This window comes from Corythoichthys intestinalis, chromosome 19, assembly GCF_030265065.1.
Source record: "Corythoichthys intestinalis isolate RoL2023-P3 chromosome 19, ASM3026506v1, whole genome shotgun sequence".
Classification (NCBI taxonomy): domain Eukaryota; kingdom Metazoa; phylum Chordata; class Actinopteri; order Syngnathiformes; family Syngnathidae; genus Corythoichthys; species Corythoichthys intestinalis.
The window spans coordinates 14,701,658-14,724,321 of record NC_080413.1 but is presented as its reverse complement, the minus strand read 5'-3'; the positions used below and the strand labels follow the sequence as shown (position 1 = coordinate 14,724,321).

Genomic DNA, 22,664 nt, shown 5'->3' with positions numbered 1-22,664 from the left:
AAATAAATAAAAATAGATATGACAAAGAATCGGAATTGTGCATTAAGACATGCAGTATGAACCTAGCCTAATTGGTGGGATGGTGCAGCTTGGCCAGAGGAAGAACAAACAATTTGTTTTTTACCTTATAGTCTGCCATTGACTCCAGTAGACGTCAAATGAGTTTGAAGGATGATGAACTCATTTCACTTCACAGCATGATTGGACGCCACCTGATTAAAGGTCTATCATCATCTTGGGAAGGGCGACAAACGCTCCTGTTTTTACAGAGGCGTGCCTAGCTCGCGGCCATCTTGGGTAGGGTGACCTGCGACTGGAAACCAGATTTGAAAAAGTACATATTGGTATCAGTACCGAAACAGATAGTATCGGTTTCAGTGCAACTCTACTATTTAGTAGCCTTGTCGCGATAACAAATTTTAGTCGGCGATATATTTTCTCATAAGTCATTGCAGATATGGGATATTATTGTCATTTTTTAACCAATTCAAACACGAATGTAGTGGCAATTCATCCTAATACCGTATTGGCCTGAATATAAGACATCCCTGATTATAAGACGACCCCCTCTTTTTCAAGACTCAAGTTTGAAAAAAGACTTTTTGAATACCAAATTAATTTTATACAGACAATAATTACAGTACATCCGAAGCAAATGATTGCAACAATATATTTAAGAGAAAAAGCATGTTATTTTGCCTCATTCAAATCTTAATATCTGAACATTTAAATATATAAACTAAAGTGCAATCACATTCGTAAATGAATGGCTTCTGGTTTTTGAAATGTAAATAAACCAATCTATTGTGATAAAACAATAAAATTGCAATAACTGCATTAACCATCAAAGTGAAGTCTAACTGTAGCTAGTCTTGAAACAAATCTGAATAAGGAAAAACATTGCAATAAGATCATGCAAACTGGTTAAACTTGAGAGTAGCTGAGAACTGTCATGACAGAACATCGCTTCAATGATATCTGGCGCCATCTAGCGTCATTAATGGGTACAACGTCTAAACCGCGAATATAAAATGACCCCCTCTTTTTCAGTATTATTCAATGCAAAAAAACACTGTCTTATATTCCGGCCAATACAGTAAATCACCTACTCAAGTGCAATAAATGCACTGCAAAGTGCGCATATTAACAAATTTGAAGCCAAATTATTATCATTTGTCACATCATACTATCATTGCCAATCAGATTTTTTCATAATGGGTGTCATTTTAAATCTATTCTTAGTGTAGAATCTGAAGTATGTGAGATTACCTCCAGAAATCTTTAAATGTTGAACATGGCGTGCCTTTATTTTAAAATGTTCATCGGAAGTACGTTTGCTAAGCCGCTAACCGTAAGCTGTACACTCAGTAAATTTAAAAAAAAAAAAAAAATGATGTAAGTAATAGATTTTTTTCCCCTTTTAACCACTATTTTGCACTTAGGAAAAGCCTGCTGATATTTTATAGCAAGCAAAAGTGGTTAGTACATTTTTTTCCGTTAGCCTCAATGTAGCAATGCTAACATTTTACAATGTGATATGTGTCTGAACTTTCATTCTACGGGGTGTTGATGGCCAATACACATCTGTAAAAGGAACTGGAGTGTCATATGCAATCAACACGGACGTGTGCCGAGTGCACGTAGCACATGCAAACACACGCACGCACGCAGCAGCCGGGTAAATTACCGTGCTCATTTACCGTGCGATAATTTGACTTGCTGCATATCGCGACAGGCTTAATATTTAGGGTTAAAAATTGCCTGAAGTTGCCACAGGATGGGAGAGAAGCACTTCTTTACGCTTTGACAATTATGTAGCACGTCTAACTGAAGCTCCTCACCTTACCACGACATAGTTTCTTAGCAATGATTTTGATGCCCCTAAGTTAATCCGTATTTATTCAAAAACACTAAAAAAACTCACAATAAAGAACAAAATATGCATATGGAAAGGTGATTCCAAGCGTGTGAAAGCTACCCCTTGTAGAATGGCAGTATGGTCGCCATGCCAACAGACAGAGAAGTGTGGAGGCAAAGCTCAATAATCATTATAATCTGCCTCGACGGCGACGGACGGGGGCGTGGTGACTCACTGTTTAGCGACATAAAGTCGAGTGCTGTTTAATCTCACGCTGGTTTTCAGCTTGGTTGTGGGTTTGTCAAAGTAGACAGAACTCACTTGTCAATCAAAAGGATGTGGGATAGTCATGTGCTACTTCCTGACAGGTGCGAGGATGAATTTGGAAGTATTTCTCGCTCGCACCTTGGTTGTTTCTTTCTCACACCCCCCTACACACACTTTTTACAAACATTTCTTAGGATTTTGTAAGAGGCTTCAATGGATTAAAAGCATTCCCATTCATTTTAATACATCGCTTTATTACGACATTCATAACTCACTCATCCCCTCTGATTTTTAAAAATTTTTTAAGCTATTGGAGGTACGAATGCAGTACGAACTGAACGATATCGAGTCTCCCGAGGGTGGAGGTGGGGAACACACGTCGTCGCACCACACACCGGGCGCTTCACCGCAGACCAGCGGGCCACCTTCACACCCCTCCACCAGCAGCAACAACTCGGACGGGAGCAACACACCCTGCCTCAAGTAAGCAATCTCCCCCTTATATATTCAACCCATGCATTGCCATCCTCATTCATTAGTTCAACTGCTTTACAGGGTGCGTAGCACTCCGTTGAAGCAGTCTGCGGGTTACCAGGTGGACTTGGTGGTCCAGTTGGTGTGGGTGAGTGGTGAACCTCCTCAGCAGATCACCAGCCTGGCACTAAATTCTTCCTACGGCCTGTAAGTGAACGCACCACCATCAAGATTTACCAGAGCTATAATCAGACGATAATATTTCAGGCCAAAATTATGTTTCATAATCTTTTTTTTTTAAAGTAAGAGCAAATAATTGTGAAAATGCAATAAGATGCATACGCCTCTGAGACCAGCTAATATAAAATATCAGTCATTTTTTGCAGAGGATAAATAATATGTGCCTGTGACTATTGTCATGTATGCCCTCATGTGTTACTGCACTCTTTTCTGTTCACACATCCATTTGCTGTTGTGATCACTGTCACTTATGATGCTCAAATCTCATATTTTCCACACAAGTAGTTAAAACAATAATTTCTCACCATTTATATCTAAAGGATGTATAGGGCGGAAAACATTCAGGTGACTTAAAGCTCCGCTCTGAGACCCCCAATTTGGCCAAATTTCAGAATTGTCCTGTACGCATGTGTGATACATCATCGGAAAGCTTAAAATCTCTATTTTCTGGGGGAAGAAAAATTTTGAACAGGAGGGCATTTTTAAAACAAAAACAAACAAAAAAAATAATAATTAACTCCTAAACCCCAACTCGATGTGATGTCATAATTAAAGACACCATGATTATAACTAGAGATGAGGGTCCGATCACGTCATTTTCAAAGTATCGGAATCAGCAAAAAAATATCGGACATGCCTTTTTTTAATAGATATATATTTTTTAAATGAATTGTTTTCTAATTGTATTTAACGTTACAGACATAATGTGTTACACTCATCCAGAGTCTTTAGTTCAGGCTTAAAGTAGGGTTATCAAATTTATGGCGTTAACGGCGGTAATTTTTTTTTTTTTTTTTTTTAATTTATCACGTTAAAATATTTAACGCAATTAATGCATGCGCTGCACGGTCCACTCACGCATTGTCGCGTTCAATCTGTAATGGCACCGTTTTACCTATATATAGAGCTAACAGGCAGCGTAAAATGAGTAGAGTGAATTTTGGCAGCCTTTGGAGCCTTTTTTAATTGGTTAAAGCCTTACAATCCCTCTCCCTAAGGTTAAAAAACATCCTGGGAAGCAATGTGGGGAAGAAAGGTAGTAATTGATCTTTTTCTTAACACCCTATGTTATTTCCCAACAAAGAGAAGATATATCAATTGGTACCACTACGCACAGTCATGGTTGCGCTTCCCATCATGCATTTGGGCAGAACAGATGGCTACAGTATCATTTACTGAAAGCTCAACAAATACACTCGATTGCAATATTTAGTCACAATATACAAAGTCACATTTATCCTTTTAGAATTACTTTCTATCAGTGGATCCCTCTCACAGAAAGAATGTTAATAATGTAAATGCCATCTTGAGGATTTATTGTCATAATAAACAAATACAGTACTTATGTACTGTATGTTGAATGTATATATTCATCCGAGTTTTATTCATTTTTTTCTTAATGCATTGCCAAAATGTATATGATGGGGGGAAATTATTGGGAATGATTGGAATTGAATCGGGAGCAAAAAAAAAAGCAATCGGATCGGGAAATATCGTGATCGGCAGATACTCAAACTAAAACGATCGGGATCGGGAGCAAAAAAATCATGATCGGAACAACCCTAATTATAACGTGATATTATCGCGTACTTACATTGTTTCGATCCAAAAACTCCGTGTAGCATGTCTCACCAAGTTTCAAGACACAGCTGTGAATGGCCACAGACTGACTTTTTAGGGGTTTTATGGGTGAAACACGGTAATATAACAAGGGTCGCAATGCAGAAATCGCAGACATCAAGGAGTGGTCGAGATTTTCAGATAGTTACAGTTTTAAATTTTTTTTCCCCAATTTTTTTAGGGGGGGGATCGATTATTTATCATCTAAAATATCGGGGAAAATGCGACAGTAACAACAACAACAACAACAAAAAATACAATTAAGTGATAGTTATGAGGTAGACATCCGTGACCTATTTACAGACACTATTATTTTCATTGTGACGTAATTTGTTTAAAAGTTTAAAATATGCGAGTGAATAATTATATAAAGTCGTTTTTTTAAGCTAAATATTAGACATCAATTAATGATCGTTAGCTAAAAATGACAGACATTTCGAATAAGAAATGTAATTACCTTCTTTTTATGGCTCGGTTGAAACAAAAGCAGTTGCGCGATGTCTGTAAACGGGGGACTACAGGGTAAAACGGACAAATTAAAAATTGTTCGGGGCCTTAATGTGCCATGAAACTGCTATGGCAGCATCTAGACATATTGTTCGATCAAACACAACAGTTCTTTTGGCTTAAAATACAGCAGTTTATTTTAAAGAGGGGTGCAAGAGCAGAAACCTCTTTTTCAGCCTTGGCTGTGTTTTTCGCCATATGCATATCACACATAAGATAGTGTATGTTATTGTTTTTTTTTTTTCCTGGTCACTTCACCACCATTTTATATCCTTTTGACACTGGTCCTAAAATGCACATGGCAAAAACTTGTATTTTTTTGTTTCTAAAATTCCCATTTCCCTTGAAATTGTGTTTTAAACCAACGAAAATCCCCATTCAACAGTTCAGTTTCATGTCTTTCCCATTCCATTTTCATGTGAATCACTTGAATTCCATTTCAACACACTGCATAAACAATTTACAACAAAACAATTAAGATTTATCACATTCACGTATTTGACCAAAAGGTCACTGATTTTTTACCACAAACTTCCCACTAAACTGAAACATTAAAATACAAGGTTCACATCTTTGCCTTCTCATATTTCAACATATTACAGAAAAGACACCTTTCACATTCACATTTTTTAAACCAAAAAGTCACCATCAGCATGCTTACCGTTCTGTACAAATTCTCAAAATATCTCACCCTCTAATTATATTTATTATTAAGAGGCAATTCAGGTTTAGTAACTTCAAAAGATATGATAAAAATATACACTGACATGTGCATTTTTAAATCTTTGGGTGATATTTACAAATGTTTACGTTTAAAGAGAAGTTACGCTTGTGAAGCTTGTCCCTAAACTTTTATCTTTGTCACTTTGTACATAAACCCTCTTCACACAGGGTGGTGTTTGGCAACAGTAGTGGTGTTGCAGTGGTGGACTACATCCAGAAAACAGTCGTGTTAAACCTGGGGACGTTAGAACTGTACGGGTCCAACGATCCATACCAGAGACAACCGCGATCGCCCAGAAAGTCTCGGCAACCCTCTGGAGGTACGTCAACTAATGATTATATGTGATACCAGCAGTGGATAATTTTCTGTAGGGCTGCAGCTATCGATTATTTTAGTAGTCGATTAATCGTTGAACCAGTTAAAACCAGTTGAACCAGTAGCAAAAGTCCGCTAGCTTAAATGCTATGAAATGCTAATTTTTTTTTTTTTTTTTTTTTTTTTTTTACAATTTTCATAACGAATGTTTCAAACACATATTCCCACAAAAATGGCTAAATATACCTAGAAAATAAATTATGAATGCCTTAAAAAAACATTAGCTCAAACAAAAACTTAGCTTATGTTGGTCTTAACAGGGAGCAGCTAGATTCAGCCATGAAATGGGTTATGTCATATTCACTGTTGCCACTAGAGGGCAGTGTATTCATCCAAATCAATAAAACTAAATGCAAACATTTTCAAAACCAACTATTAGAACACTACTTGGATTTATCGAATTACTCGAGTTAATTGATTAATTATTGCAGCACTAATTTTGTCATCTGTCACCGTCATTGACTAACTCCTTTGTGCTCAAATTATGATTGTTTTTCTTTTAACTGCTTTTATTACATTCTTATAGGACATAGGTCTCAAATATGCGGCCCAGGGGCCAATTGGGGCCCATGGAACAATATGTCGCGGCCCCCATTTGATATCCAATTGTAGTATTAGTGTTGCCCGCATGTATTTTGTGATGGGGAATTTAAAAAAAGATATATAATGTACTTCATTTTAATTCAAATGAACAAATGAATGAAATGATCCATGTTTGGGGGGGACAAATTATTCAATAGTCTTTAAAAAAAAAAAAAAAAAAGAAGAAGAAGAAAAACGCAAATTAAAAAGCCTCGAGTAGTAAAAAAAAATAGGTATAATTCTAAATAGAAAATGAATTATAAAAAAAACTAAAAAATAAAGGAAATTGTAATGAAATGAAAGAAGACGAAAAGACATACTGTACATTTAAATAAGTGGGTCATGTGTATTTTGCCCTTGGAATTGTACTTTTTTGTTTTTTTGTATTTTTTGGGTTTGGTTTGGTTTTTGTTTGGTTTTTGGTTTGGTTTGTTTTTGTTTTTTTGTTTTTTTGTTTTGTTTTGTTTTGTTTTTGTTTTTGTCATGTCTTGTCTTGTCTTGTCTTTTGTTTTGGCTGCCTATGATGGCAATAGACGTCCAATCCATTGTAACTGGAAGGGGCTGGACACAATCGCATGATCCATCCCCTTTTCAGTATCAATTACCATCTTTTACTAGCTACCATAAATTAAACTCTGTGACCAGTGGCCTATACTACGAAGCCGGTTTTCTGGCTTAGCAGGGTAACTTCGAGAGTAACTTTATCACGTGCGACGTAAGTTCGCGGCTATGCGAGACTACGAAAGGTGGATATGTTGGAACCGAGAAGTGTTGCCATGGCAACACACGCCACACGGCAAACCTGGTCGTGTCAGAGTTAGATCTTGCTTAACATCAGGATTCCAATTAACCACGCTCTATTTAAACAGCACCCCTCCGCGGACGTGTCCTCCTGACAATGACAGCGTACTTGGACGACCCATACGACATTGGCGCGCGGATTGTGAGGGGCTCTCTCCGGAGGGCACGGGTATTTCGGGACCGCCAAAATTCGCTGGCGTACCCGGAAGATGTTCTCCATGAAAGACATATTTTCAAGTGAGGAAATTCTTTACCTGTGCCAACTGATCGAGGCGGACGTCACTAATGTAACCCGCCGAGTCAGGCCCTCACAACCGCTCAGCTTGTGTGCCTGTCCGTGCGCTCTTTTGCCAGGAACAATATACCTGTATGTATTCCATGAGTCCATCGGTGATGCTGAATATCTGCGTAAGAACACTGTATGCCGTGCGATTCGGAGTGGGGTATGGAAACGCTTCAAATTGATTGTTGAAATCGCTGAATGTAAACGAATGCGGAGCTTTGCTCTCATACAAGAAATATATTTAACGGACTTTCCAGCGTTATTTCGTTGTGTAAATATTTATAATAATCATAGATCTATTTAAACATTGAGAAAACTTGCGTTTTTTTCTGCCAACTCTAAGAGATTAAATTGTCAAATCCACTGATAGGACAGACGCACAAATATAAAAGATATAAATGTTTATTGAATATGCATCTTACAGTCTTGTTTGTCAGCGAAAATTCGTTACAAAAGACGGGCTTTAATTTACGCAACAACGCATGGCATCCCGGCATTTTCTTCTTCTCCTGAGTCCTCACAAATATAACATAAAATTTTGGGAGGGGGGGTTGGGCTTGGGCCTGCAAATCAAGTTGATTGATCGGACTCGGGTCGGGTCGAGCTGGATTTTTTAGGCCCAAACTAAAAAAAGGAACATACGTATTCATACAGTCAAGGAGACTAAACATACAATCATCCTGCTTCATGTGGTGATGCGCGATAAATTATTTCTTACTGTTAACGTACCAAATCTTCTTTTATTGTCCTGACAGCAGGCTTTATTTCTTTTCATGGACATAAGTAAACTGGCATATTGACGCATTCACAAATCACACGATCTGTAAATTCGCTGTCAACAGACCCGTCGCGCTCAACTCGCCGAATCGGTGTTGGATTTCGCGGTGAGGGTGGATTTTAATCATCGCGCATTCCTCCTCTGTGAAGTAAGGTGCCCGTGCCATCGTCACAAGTAGTGTTTGACTCTGCTCTCCGCCCCCTTTTATGTGAACGCGCAGTAACTCTGACTGGGAGGACACAGGTTCGACTAATCAACCTCATAATCAGCGTCGTAGCACCGATTGATCACAAACTAGACAACCAGGTTTTGTCAACTCCGGTTACCCGCTGGTAAACTGGATTACTTCTGGGGAGGTTGAACTCGGTTCGTAGTATAGGCCACTGGGCTGGTAGTGAATGAGATACATCTCCACCGTAGTGACCTCCAATCCTGAAAGGGTTAAAAAGTTTTTTTTTGTTTGTTGGTTTGTTTGTTTTTTTTTCACAGTCATGACATCCTGCAACGAGAACAACTTTGGCCCCTTGCTTTAAATACTCATTGACCTGTGGCCTATACTACGAACCGAGTTCAACCTCCCCAGAAGTAATCCAGTTTACCATCGGGTAACCGGAGTTGACAAAACCTGGTTGTCTAGTTTGTGGTCAATCGGTACTACGACGCTGATTATGAGGTTGATTAGTCGAACCTGTGTCAACCCAGTCAGAGTTACTGCGCGTTCACATAAAAGGGGGCGGTGACCAGAGTCAAACACTACTTGTGACGATGGCACGGGCACCTTACTTCACGGAGGAGGAATGCGCGATGATCATGCGGAATTATGAGGAATTAAAATCCACCCTCCCCGCGAAATCCAACACCGCTTCGGCGAGTAGAGCGCAACGGGTCTGTTGACAGCGAATTTACAGATCGTGTGATTTGTGAATGCGTCAATATGCCAGTTTACTTATGTCCATGAAAAGAAATAAAGCCTGCTGTCAGGACAATAAAATAAGATTTGGTACATTAACAGTAAGAAATAATTGTCACGCATCACCACACGAAACAGAATGATTGTATGTTTAGTCCCCTTGACTGTACGAATACGTATGTTCTTTTTTTTAGTGTGGGCCTAAAAAATCCAGCCCGACCCGACCCGAGTCCGATCAATAAACTTGATTTGCAGTTTCCATACCCCACTCCGAATCGCACGGCATACAGTGTTCTTACGCAGATATTCAGCATCACCGATGGAATACATATATTGTCCCTGGCGAAAGAGCGCACGGACAGGCACACACAATCTGCGCGGTTGTGAGGGCCTGACTCGGCGGGTTACATTAGTGACGTCTGCCTAGATCAGTTGGTACAGGTAAAGAATTCCCTCAGCTGAAAATCTATATCTTTCATGATGAACATCTTCCGGGTACGCCAGCGGATTCTGGCGGTCCCGAAATACCCGTGCCCTCCGGAGAGAGCCCCTCACAATCCGCGTGCCAATGTCGTATGGGTCGTCCAAGTACGCTGTCATTGTCAGGAGGACACGTCCGCGGAGGAGTGCTGTTTAAATAGAGCGTGGTTAATTGGAATCCTGATGTTAAGCAAGATCTAACTCTGACACGACCAGGTTTGGCGTGTGGCGTGTGTTGCCATGGCAACACTTCCCGGTTCCAACATATCCACCTTTCGTAGTCTCGCATAGCCGCGAACTTACGTCGCATGTGAGAAAGTTACTCTCGAAGTTACCCTGCTAAGCCAGACAACCGGCTTCGTAGTATAGGCCACTGAAGTCTAACGCGATTTGCTTAGGACGTTTACCTTTGGTGGCATATTTTTCCATATATGAATCACAAAACAGTGGCTTTTGTATTCAAATCTTGTCCTTCTCGTTGCCACTGAGAAGCTAATGACCTTTTCCAGCCCTTTGCTGCTGGAGATTACCAACAAAAACAACAACAAATGAGCCCTGACCTGTGAGATGATGCGGTTATGGAGATTAATGACGTCAAATGGCACTGCCACAAACCGAAACGAACACGTGTGCAGGTTGAGAATGGGCACACTGCCACCCTGTGTTAGATGGCGAGAACGCACTTCAAGTTTGATGGATGAAGCCCTAATGTGTGCGTGTGTACATCCTTCCGGAAAATCCACACACACGCGTGGATCGAGCATCTGGTGTCAGTGAGTGGTGAGCAGTGGGCTGGCACCTGTCACAGCTTGGCGAGCGCCAGCAGTAATCAGACATCCAGCTGTGCTTCCCTGTGCCAACGCACTGCTGCCTGCTTGGCCTTCTGCCTCACTGGATCGCCAACACACAAATACACAAGGATAAAGACACATTAAAGCGATACTAACGCTTCCTCATGTATACACGGCTCTTACCGAAGCATTAACTTCTAAGGCAAGGAGTTTGAACTCACATAACCCATTATAGGCATAAGCTGAGCTTCACTTTTGGGCATAGGTGGAGTTTGACTTTTGGGGCAGGGGGGCACAACATGTTGATGACCCCGAAAAGCAGTGTCAGCAATAAAATTAACTTACACAAATATTTTTAATAATAAGTTGAAAATGACCGTTTTTTTGTTTCCCATCAGTCTTGAGGGGAATTCTAAATCAGGCCGCTTAGGACAGCTATACTTTTCGCCAAGATCGTCATCCATTCAATGTTAGGGTGACCAAACATCCTCTTTTGCCCGGACAAGTCCTACTTTCACGTAGTGTCCTCGTGGTCCGGGCGGATTTTATAAATTCATAAAAATGTCCAGTTTTTATGATTTTTCACGGGACCAATTTGAAGAGATCTCTCCGGCCGCTGGGTGGCAGCAGTTGACATGGCTCCTACTAGAATGGAGGGAAGTAGTCTTGTTTTTGTTGGCAGTTTACCCCTATCATGAGGCATTACCGCTATCTGCTGGGTTGACAATTTGGCCACAATGCCTGGTTTTTTTTTTTGTTTTTTTTTAATTATGATGAATACGTATATAATGGCAACTGTTGACTTCTGTCGGAGCTTTGACTGTAAAATCCCGTTTGGTGTCGCATCGGCGCGCTGCCGATGATTGTAAACTTTCAGCAAAGTTTGAAATTTGCCTCAGCTAGCTATCAGTAAGCTAAACCGCGCTAGGCATTATGGGAAACGTAGTTTTGAACTGCTACGTTTGGAAACATGCTGATTGAATAGTTTGTCAGTTTATTTCGGTTTTTGTTTGTGTGCAATCTAGAACATTGAATGAGAACATCAATTGAATGGGAATAACAATTTGTCAAGGACAATTGTCGTGATAGTAATTTATAAAAATGTTTAGTTGGCACATAGCCTACTGTGTGTATGTGTATTGACTGGACTACATTTCTATGCGTCTACATTATATATATATATATATTTTTTAAGTCATTATTTATTTTTTTTCAAACTGCATTTTTCCATCCAGAGTGAGGGGGCACACTTTAAATATAAGTGATATAGGCATCTTTGAGTGAACTTCGAGTAAAATTCAAGTATCTTGAGGCCGGGCTGAGTGTCCTCTTTTTTAGAAATCAAAATATGGTCACCCTATTCAATGTGGTACGCCCGCCGGTGTCGTGCTTAGTTAGTTACCCCCGTCAAAAATTGTATCCCCTGGGCGGAGCCACTGCGCTGCACTGATTTGCTTGATTTCGGTGTTTTGGTGAACAATCGCAAGTCAATGGGAAATTTACTTGATCAAGGGTTGGGAAAATTGCTTCAATTTAGGAGCAGTCTAGAGCGCTAATATCTGTTTTGTTTCAATTTATTTGAATTTTCTTGAACGTCCTGATAAACAGTAAAACTTAACAACTATTTCATTTACTTAAAATGGGAGATTTGTAACAAAAAATGTTTGGAACATCTGAACATTTTTAAAGCTAATGACAATCTGAAATGTAGATTTTTTTTTTCTTATGAGAAGCATCAAAAGGATGCAAAATATTTGCTCTTGCAAGCTCCACAAAATCATGCAGCGTGCCAAATCTGGCACCCGGGCCGCAAGTTTGACACCTGTTGCTGAAGTCATGTGGTCTATTTCAGGACTGTGTGACATCAACGAGGGTTCGGCAACGTCAGAAGACCGCTGCAAGTCTCCCACTTCAGGTACCATGTCCTTAAATGTCGTTTTTACAGTGACCGTGCTTTATACTACATACAAGACTAACAAGAGTGAAGCTGAGTGCATGTTGACGCTTCTAAATTTTCATTTTTGAAACTAGTGAACAAAACTGGAACTTTATATCTTTTTTTCTTCATCCCCTCTGACCATAAAAATTTCATTCTATTCCACAAATTTAACGCTCAGGTTTAATATCGCCCCCGTTCAGGCTTTTTGCGACCGATTCCATTTGCGCGTGCATTTTATTTTTTCCTTCCCTATTATGCAGAGCTCAATAGACAGGAATAAATGGCTTTCATGGCTTTCACCAGCCTGCAAAACTGTGCAATAGACTGGAACCGTGGAGATCCAGTCTCGGTGATGCAAAATAATGGCAAATAATTATAAACGCTGTGTGGTGATAATATATTCTGCTGGAGAGACCTATTAAACGATTCGGAGTATTAAAGTCACACATGCGTGGCTATCGACTTGGGAAAAACATCGCTTGTCAAAGATCTTTCGCTTCAATTTGTCTTGACACAAGGTAGTTTTCACTTTTCACATTAACTTAACACATGGCAAAATTTGATTATTAATACCGAACTTGATGTTAATATTAGTTAGAGCTTTAGAAGTGCAAAAGTTTTATGATGGCTGTCTTAACCTGCATTTTCAAGAACAATCAATGGAAATTGTAGGCGTCAAGATGATAATTGTAACTGTTCATTTTGAATTTAAAGGTAAAAGTTGTATTATTAGATTAAAAATGAGAACAGTTAAGAAAAAAAAAACTTTATCTGAATGCATTTTTAATATGCCAAAAAATTCCCAATTTCAAAAGAAAGTAAGAAAAAAAGAAACATACATGGTATCTGCGGGTTCTTAAAATGTCTGGAATAGTATTAAATCCAATCATTTGAATTTAAGGCCTTACAATGTCTAAAAGGCTCCTAAAAGCTCAATAATGTCTTAAATACAAATATGAAAGGTCTTAAAAATCTATCGACGTCACGTTACTTTACTACTACACTACTAGTACAGTACTTCGTGCTTATTTATATCACAGTTGGAAAGAGGATAAATTCATATATGTTGCACGCAATTCCGGGCCCCCAATTTTCCTTTAAATCTTTTGAACGTTTTTTGCCGGTATCGATGTGAAATAGGTCTTAAATTTGATTCAAAATGGTCTTAAAAAAAGTCTTTAAAAACTTAAATTGGCTTGTTGAACCCTGCAGAGACTCTGATATAAAACATAACATAAAACATAAAACAACATAAGATAAAACAAAAAATATAGTTGTATTACTATGCTTAGAAAATGTAGTTTGATGACAAAAACCTGGATTTACATACAAATAAAGTGGCTAAGAAAAAAATCTGTACACTGCTGGCCAAAAGTATTAGCACTCCTGCAATCCTTTCAGATAATGTTCAATTTCTCCCAGAAAATGATTGCAATTGCAAATGCTTTGGTAGTAATATCTTCATTTATTTTGCTTGCAATGAAAAAACACAAAAGAGATTTTTAATCATTATCATTTTACACAAAACTCCAAAAATGGGCTGGACAAAAGTATTGGCATCCTCAGCCAAATATTTGGTAGCACGACCTTTAGACAAAATAACTGGGAACAACTGCTTCCAGTGTCCATCAATGAGTTTCTTACAATGTACTGCTGGAATTTTTCACCATTCTTCTTTGGCCAACTGCTCCAGGTCTCTGAGATTTGAAGGGTGCCTTCTCCAAACTCCCATTTTCAGATCTCTCCACAGGTGTTCTATGGGATTCATGTCTGGACTCATTGCTGGCCATTTTAGAAGTCTCCAGTGCTTTCTCTCAAACTATTTTCTAGTGCTTTTTTGAAGTGTATTTTGGGTCATTGTCCTGCTGGAAGACCCATGACCTCTGAGGGAGACCCAGCTTTCTCACACTGGGCCCTACATTATGCTGCAAAATTTGTTGGTAGTCTTCAGACTTCATAATGCCATGCAAGCAGTCAAGCAGTCCAGTGCCAGAGGCAGCAAAGCAACCCCAAAACTTCTGGGAACATCCGCCATGTTTGACTGTGGGGACCGTGTTCTTTTCTTTGAAGGCCTACTTTTTTTCCCTGTAAACTCTGTTGATGCCTTGTCCCAAATACCTCTACTTTTGTCTCATCTGCCCAGAGAACATTCTTCCAAAACGTTTTTGGCTTTCTCAGGTCAAAACTCCAGCCTGACTTTATTATGTCTCTTGGTCAGAAGTGGGGTCGTCCTGGGTATCCTACCATAGAGTCCCTTTTCATTCAGATGCCGACGGATAGTACGGGTTAACACTGTTGTACCCTCGGACTGCAGCACAGCTTGAACTTGTTTGGATGTTAGTCGAGGCTCTCATCCGAACAATCTTTCATTGAAATCTCTCGTCAATTTTTCTTTTCCGTCCACATCTCGGGAGGTTAACCACAGTGCCATGGGCTTCACACTTATTGATGACACTACGCACGGTAGACACAGGAACATTCAGGTCTTTGAAGATGGACTTGTAGCCTTGAGATTGCCTATGGTTCCTCACAATTTTGCTTCTCAAGTCCTCAAACAGTTCTTTGGTCTTCTTTCTTTTCTCCATGCTCAATGTGGTACACACAAGGACACAGGACAGAGGTTGAGTCAACTTTAATCCATTTTAACTGGCTGCAAGTGTGATTTAGTTATTGCCACCACCTGTTATGTGCCACAGGTAAGTAACAGGTGCTGTTAATTACACAATTTAGGGAAGCATCACATAATTTTTCAAAGGGTGCCAATACTTTTGTCTGGCCCATTTATGGAGTTTTGAGTAAAATGATAATGATTTAATTTTTTTTTCCATTCTCTTTTGTGTTTTTTTCATTGCAAGCAAAATCAATGAAGATATTACTACCAAAGCATTTGCAATTGCAATGATTTTCTGGGAGAAATTGAGCATTATCTGACAGACTTGCAGGGGTGCCAATACTTTTGGCCAGCAGTGTAGGTTAGATATGTATACCGTTTTTTTGTTTTTGTTTTTGTTTTTTTTATCTTTAAAGTATCTGAAAAATTATCTTATTAACAAAACTCAACTCAATATGATTTATACAGCACCCCAACTCATTTACTGCCATTTCAACTTTGATGGCTGGCATTGCGTGATCACGTTTCATTTTCAACTTGGATTGGACGTCTATCGCCGTCAATGGCAACCAATGAATAAAAAACCGCTGAAAAGAACTTGAACACAAAACAACTTAACGAAATGTAATGTAGATACAAAATAGGTGAAATTTAAGTTGTCTCTAACGTTGAACTTCCTTGACTTCTCCAAAGTGCTGATGTCAAACAGCAATCTCCAGCAGTTCTACAATGGAGGAGGTAGAGGAGGTAAGATTGGCCAAAGACTTTCCTAAGAGGGTATGTCGGCGGGACAACGGTGGTCCACATTTGTCCCTGTCGCCCACTGCCCCCCCCTCCTGTCTCTGTCCTCCATGGCACCATAGCGGGAAATAATCAGCTTGAGCTAGCGCTAGCTAAATTCTGGGATAGCCTGTGTTCCTGTGGCATTTGTCGTCTATTATTGTAAGAAAACATATAATTTTGTTGACAAAAATAGTTCTATGAAAAAGAGACCTCAAAACGCAGGAACAGAGGCTAAACCTTCATTCGGCCAAGTGGCGGCAACACATTAGCAATGCATGCTACTTGTATGTAGCACGAGCGTTTAGCGTGTTCCCGTGCTTGCGTTTGTGACGTGTCCCCCCCGCGCGTCCTCGACACTCTCGTGATTGGCGTCTGTTTTTGTTCATCGTGTTGTTACGATAACATTGTGCGATGGGCAACACTCATGTGTCCAACTTGTCTCTGTGTGTTAGTAGGCTACTGTAAGAAGTCTCTCAAATATGCTCAAATGTAGTCGTAACAGGAATACTTTAAATAATTGTTGAATGTTTTAAATTCAGCAAAACAGTATTATTAGGAGGAGTGTTTTATTTAATATAGCGTAATTTTCGGACATAAGACGCTACTTTTTTCCTTCATTTCTTTGGGTTAACAAGTAACACTTCATTTCAAAGTGGCGTCATAAGACTGTTATAAGACTGTCATAATTATGACATGACAATATCATGGGTATTACTGACTGCTTATGACAGATGTCGTTAAGTGTCATCCAGATAATTATGTCACTAATTCCATTTATGTTCAGCTTGGATCTTTTACATCTATTCAAAAGTGAGATAATTTGCCAGATAACAATAAATGACATCTGTTATAAGCATTCATTAATGCTCATGACAGTGTCATGTCATAATAATGATTGTCTTAATGACAGTCTTATGGCGCCACTGTCAAAGTGATATCAAATACCACAACTGGCAATAAATGAAACAATTGGAACAGTAACTGAAGAAATAATTAGAACAACAGAACATGAATTTTGATTATTTACATCTGTACCGCTGCAATGCATGCTAGGAGGCATTTTGGATGACAACAGTGTTGACAGCAGGTGGCAGCAGAGGTTGACTGTCTCCCCCAAAGGAGCAGTGATGGCGAAATGAAGCTTCTTGAAGCAATGAAGCTTTGCAGCCAATTGGTTCAAAGCTTCACGGTGGTTCATTTGGTCTTATGACAGTCATATGATCCCGCTGTCAAATCAAGTGTTACCGGTTAATATCTTTTAGTGTAAATATCCCATAATACAGTGAGGACAGCCTGGGCTTATAGTCCAATGCGGCTTATCTATGAACAAATGCCGTTTTCGTGCCAAATTTGAAGGGTGCGGCTTATTGTCAGGTGCGCCTTGTAGTGCGAAAATTTCGGTATATTATTTATGAAATGTCACTTGTGAAGTTTTATTTTAATATATTGTTTATTCATTTTTACTTTCTAAATTTATGAATACAGAATAGTTTTAATATGTATTAGTAGGTGTTGTTTTTCGTTGAACTTTATTCATTCACATTAATTCCGACTTTTTGTGTTTCATGTATATTTTGAGATTTCTTTTTTCCCCCCAATCATTCTCATTAACTCATTCTCTGCTATTGATGACTATTACCTTCAGTGATTGTGAATGAGTTGAGATAATTCTCAAGATTTATCAGGAAATATTACCGGTATTAGAATTCATGTACGATTTATGATTGTGTTTTCATATCATTAGTAGTTATTTTTAACATTCTTCATCATCATCAAATTTATGCATAACGGCCCTACTGCATATATTTACTATTACAATTATTTGTAGTATTGTAGTTATAGAATTATTCATGAAATGTATTATTATTACCATATATTTGTTGTACATGTCATTTTTATTTTAATGTTTGTATTAATAACATTAGAAGTAGCAGTAGTACCAGTTATGTTAGTCAGTTCACTGTATCCATGTTTTTTTATTCAGTATAGCAGTGAAGTGTAAACATTTTTTTTTAAAGTTCTGTATTGTTATAGGTGTTTTCTAAGGGGCTGAAGCTCCAATGGATTGTTTCCCGTTTTGATGAATTTATTGCAGTTTTAACAGCAGGTTTATACTCGTATCCACTGTTGTCAACACAAGCCAAGGCACTCCACGTATAACCCTTTCTAAAATTTAAGCTGCGTTTTGATCACAACAATGAGCAAACCCGAACATTCTTCGTCAGTTCAATCGGTTTCGACCCCAATTTGCGACCCCAATATAGCTGTAGCTATAAACCGAAGCATCTATTCTCAGGATAACAAGATGGAAGCATTTGAAAGAACCTTTACAAAATGGATTAATGAAGATACATACATATACTATACATAGCTGTCCTGAAATAGTTTAATTAGTGTTTCACAGATACCATTTTTTTGGCTCTTGATGCTGATTCCGACAATTAATTGTTATCATGGCTTGGTCAGACACTGCTTAACTCATTGTTTGCCAATGATAGTGCATCTATTAGTGATAAACTCATTAAAATTCACCGCAGAATGATGATCGGACGCGATGTCTATCATCATTTTAGGAAGGGCTGATGGCCATCTTGGCCAATCTTGACCTCGAAAAGTACATATTGCATAGTATCATCGTGTTCTTACTTAGTACTCTCAGATATTGTCTTATTTTAGTGCCGTATCATTACTGATACTAGTATCATTAATACAAGATTTAATAGCTGTTCTTGTCCACTGTTTGTTTCCATATGTGGTACTTTCCCACCGCGGTGCATGCTGCTGTGGCATGACCACCTTGACTTGACGGTTGCGCTTGCGACTTCTTTGTCCTGGGGTGGGAGCGTCTTCCCTTCTTTTGTTCCCGTCTTGTCACGGCATGCCTCCGCTGCTCGGCATCTTGCCGCTGATTCAAAAAAAAAAAAAAAAAAAACTCCCGGAGATTCTACTCCTGGAGCTTTGCATGGCCTTGTGTGTGAGCTTGGACGTGTGTTTTGTAAAGAGGGATGTTCTCTTTTTTCCAGCAAAGATGTCACGGAAATTAAGCTTGCCTACTGAGCTAAAGCCAGACTTGGGTAAGCCTTGACTCCGTGTCTCCAAAGCAACTTGTATGATATGCAGTGATACCAAATGTAGTCCAGTCTCCAAATTGAGGCTGATGAAATTAGTGGGTGGGTCTGCTACTACAACGATAACTCTGCAGTTTTTGTAACCTTCTTCTGCTTTCTGTGCTCTTTCTTCATTGTTTCTTTACTGTGCGTCTTTAAAATAGTGGCTGTGCTATGTGCATTAAAAAAAATCTTCAATAACATCCAGGAGACTCTACGTAAGGCTAAAGATGATTTCATATCCTTACAGGAAAGGACACAAACTATGCACGAAAATCAGTCTGGTTGTTCACTGAGCTTCACTTCCAAAAATGAACTGTGCTTAAACTATCCAACCAGGCTAATCTTGTTTGACGTCGATGTCCATTTTTATCGAAAATGCAGGGTTTCCCCCCAGTGCTAATAAGCCTGGCGGAGCGACAGGCTTTTCACAGTATTAAAAAATATGCAATATTAAATATTTCCACCATAATTTTCGGTAAAACAAAAAAAAAAGTCCTAGTAAGTCTATCTTAAAAATTTACCGAAGGTGACGGAATCAGTATACAGTAATTTCAAGTGTATTTTACGGACTTCTTGTTTTTTTTAATCATAAAGTTTCTGGCAACAGCAGCTGCCATTATGTATGTATGTATTTGTTTATCCAGTGCAGGTTCTTTACCTCCCTGTTTTTCCTCTCACTGTCCTCTTGTCTGTATGCCCGCCACGGGGTGCCAACCCACTAGACCACCGGGACAATTCCTTCAGCCGCTCGCGTTCCTCCAGTGTCACCAGCATCGACAAGGAGGCCAAAGAAGCCGTTCTCTCCTTCCACTTCTGTGAGAGTTACGCTCGCAAGGGGGACGGTGCACCGTCACCATGCCTCTTCGTGGGCACTTCGCTAGGCACCGTGCTGGCTTTGGCCCTTACACTGCCACCGGCTGGAGAGCAGAGGCAACTGCAGCCTGTTAATATTTCGCCAACAGGTAATTGTGACTTGAAAGGATTTTACTGTTTTATTTTTTTTGTAACCCTAACGTCTTTTTTTGATCAGGCATGTTGATCCGACTGAAAGGCAGCATCTTGCGGTTAGCTTTCCTGGATTCCGCCGGTTCCCTCTTGCCTCCCGCGTACGACCCTTGGTTCGAACCCAACGTCTCAGCGGACGGCGAAGAACGGGAGAAAGTCCGCAAGCGCCGCCCCGTGTCGGTTTCGCCGTCCAGCTCGCAGGACCTCAACGAGAGCCACTATGCCGTGATGTGCTCAGAGAAACAGGCCAAGGTCCTGTCACTGCCTAGCCAGACGTGCATCTACAAGCACAGCATCACAGAGGCCTCCTTTGTCTTACGTGCCGACGTGGTTCAGATGAGCCAAGGTGTGTGTCTGGCCTGCTTCTGTGCTAATGGCCATATCATGACCCTCAGGTGAGATGCATTTTGAAATAGCGCACAACTGTTGGGACTTTAAACAATTTTTCCTCACGTTCCTTCGTGCAGTCTACCTGGACTGAGACCCCTCATGGATGTAAACTACCTGCCTCTAACTGACATGAGGATAGCGAGGACCTTCTGCTTCACAAATCTGGGGCAAGCCATGTATCTTTGCTCGCCCACAGAAGTACAGAGGATTACATACAGTCAGGACACTTGCGAAAACCTACAGGTCAGTGCTCTTCACATGTATATGAGCACTTTTCACTAGTCTCTATGAGTAAGAAAAAATTCTGTGTTGTGTATGGAAGGATTTCATTTGTGGGTGTAAACTAAGGATAAATTAACTCTGAATTAGCCCACTAACTAAACAGAGAATAAGAGTGGGTGGTGGTATGTACGGCAGCTTAAACACATTATTATAGTTCCGTGAGCGAGCTGAAGAAAACTAAGGAAGGAGTAGGATTCTGAAGATGTGTAGTTGGTCCTTGCATCCTTCGTTTTTTCTGAAAGCAGCCCTCGGAGAAAAACGTTTGGACAGCCCTTTTAGTCAGATTGCCGGAATCATGCCAGCCGGACCCGCGCTGGCGCAGCTCCAATGACACGGGCAAGCGCAACCCTGACAACCCGGCCAAATGGCCAAACCCCGCGCGTTCACCTTAGTCTTAACCCCTTGTACTGACTCCATTTTAAAAAGCTGGAAAAAGGCTTCGAAACACAAGTTGACAATTTATTCAGGTCGACAGCGATCAAACAGCAAGGCAAAACAGCAACAGACCCAGGCGAGGAGGAAGACTCGTTCCAGGGTCACCATATCATAAGTCAACAAAAGGTTCCCGAGAAAAATGACACCGATTAGTTAAACATTGTCTTTTTGAAGACTAGTGGGGCGGGCCGTGAGCAGGAAGAGGGGTGTGTTTGGGTATTCTTCTGTTGCAGATTTGGGCGGTCAAATTCGTGTGTCACCGCAACTGAGGTGGGAGGTTCGGCGTGCCTCACCGTCTGAGAGGCGCTGAGCTATCAAACTTGGAGTTCTTTTTGCTATCGGGTGTTGTGGTATTACAGGACGTCAAGCCATTTGTTCTTGACTGTCCCGAAGAGCTGATTGCGGGATTTGGTTTTGCAGACATGGGCTTGTAGAAGTCTTGCCTATCACCTGGTAGTCCGCGTCAATCGTCAGCTGCATGACACACGCGTTGGGCTTCCGTGGTCAGAAGGCGTTCTTATCTGCACGTTGTCTTGTCGCTGCAAGTTCTAATCATTCCAAGTGCAACTGTTCATAATATCAAATATATTCTGTTTGTTTTTTCTTAAACCATGATATAAATGCTATTTATTTTATATTGGGTGTGTCAGAGGAATACAAACAGTCAAACAGTAAATAACGAAAAAAGATACAATTCCTTCAATGTCCAATCCATTTTAACTGGGAAGCCTACCACTAATCACTACCAACCACTGTTATAATATTTAACACATATATTTGTTTCAGGAAATGCTCGGTGAATTGTTTATGCCTGTGGAGACACCCGAGGCCCCAAATAGGGGCTTCTTCAAGGGTCTCTTTGGAGGAGGAGCACAGTCATTAGACAGAGAAGAACTATGTACGTCACACTAGTGCTGTGCTTCTTGATTTGTTTTTATAAGTAGCAAACAAACACAAAATCCCGCCTGCCATTTTAGTTGGCGAGGAAGTCGCCGGACGAGCTTCCCGGAGTCTGGCTCAGCACATCCCGGGTCCGGGGGGAATCGAGGGCATGAAGGGGGCGGCGTCCGGAGTTGTGGGCGACCTGGCCCGAGCACGAATAGCGTTGGACGAGCGAGGACAGAAACTCGGCGAGCTGGAGGAGAGGACGGCGGCCATGATGGCTAGTGCCGACTCCTTCTCCAAGCATGCACATGAGGTGACTTAATCTATCATAGAACAATTAAATCTTTCACTGCCATTGACAATGATAGTCGTCCAATCATGTGGTTCTTTTTCATCCTTCTTCTGTGGATATACATTAGTTTGTCACTATTAGTCGCCCAGTCCAGTCCATTTGGACTTGGAAGTCTGGCATCACCCCATTTCAATGGATTGGATGTCTAGCACAGTCAATGGCAGCCAATGAGTTTTAGAATC

General features: G+C 40.2%; 1 protein-coding gene across 3 annotated transcripts in view; it reads left to right on the top strand.

The window, feature by feature from the left end:
• LOC130907329 (syntaxin-binding protein 5-like) overlaps window positions 1–22,664 on the top strand; it is a 172,269-nt gene that overhangs the window by 144,446 nt on the left and 5,159 nt on the right. For 2 of the 3 annotated variants that reach the window (XM_057822270.1, XM_057822272.1), the window contains 11 exons: window positions 2,433–2,608; window positions 2,681–2,806; window positions 5,858–6,009; window positions 12,543–12,605; window positions 15,934–15,987; window positions 19,047–19,097; window positions 19,814–20,095; window positions 20,164–20,533; window positions 20,606–20,771; window positions 22,032–22,143; window positions 22,223–22,443. In XM_057822270.1, coding sequence (XP_057678253.1) covers window positions 2,433–2,608; window positions 2,681–2,806; window positions 5,858–6,009; window positions 12,543–12,605; window positions 15,934–15,987; window positions 19,047–19,097; window positions 19,814–20,095; window positions 20,164–20,533; window positions 20,606–20,771; window positions 22,032–22,143; window positions 22,223–22,443 — 1,773 coding nt within the window. The remainder of the gene's footprint in view (window positions 1–2,432; window positions 2,609–2,680; window positions 2,807–5,857; window positions 6,010–12,542; window positions 12,606–15,933; window positions 15,988–19,046; window positions 19,098–19,813; window positions 20,096–20,163; window positions 20,534–20,605; window positions 20,772–22,031; window positions 22,144–22,222; window positions 22,444–22,664) is intronic. The other variant, XM_057822271.1, reaches the window with a different exon arrangement.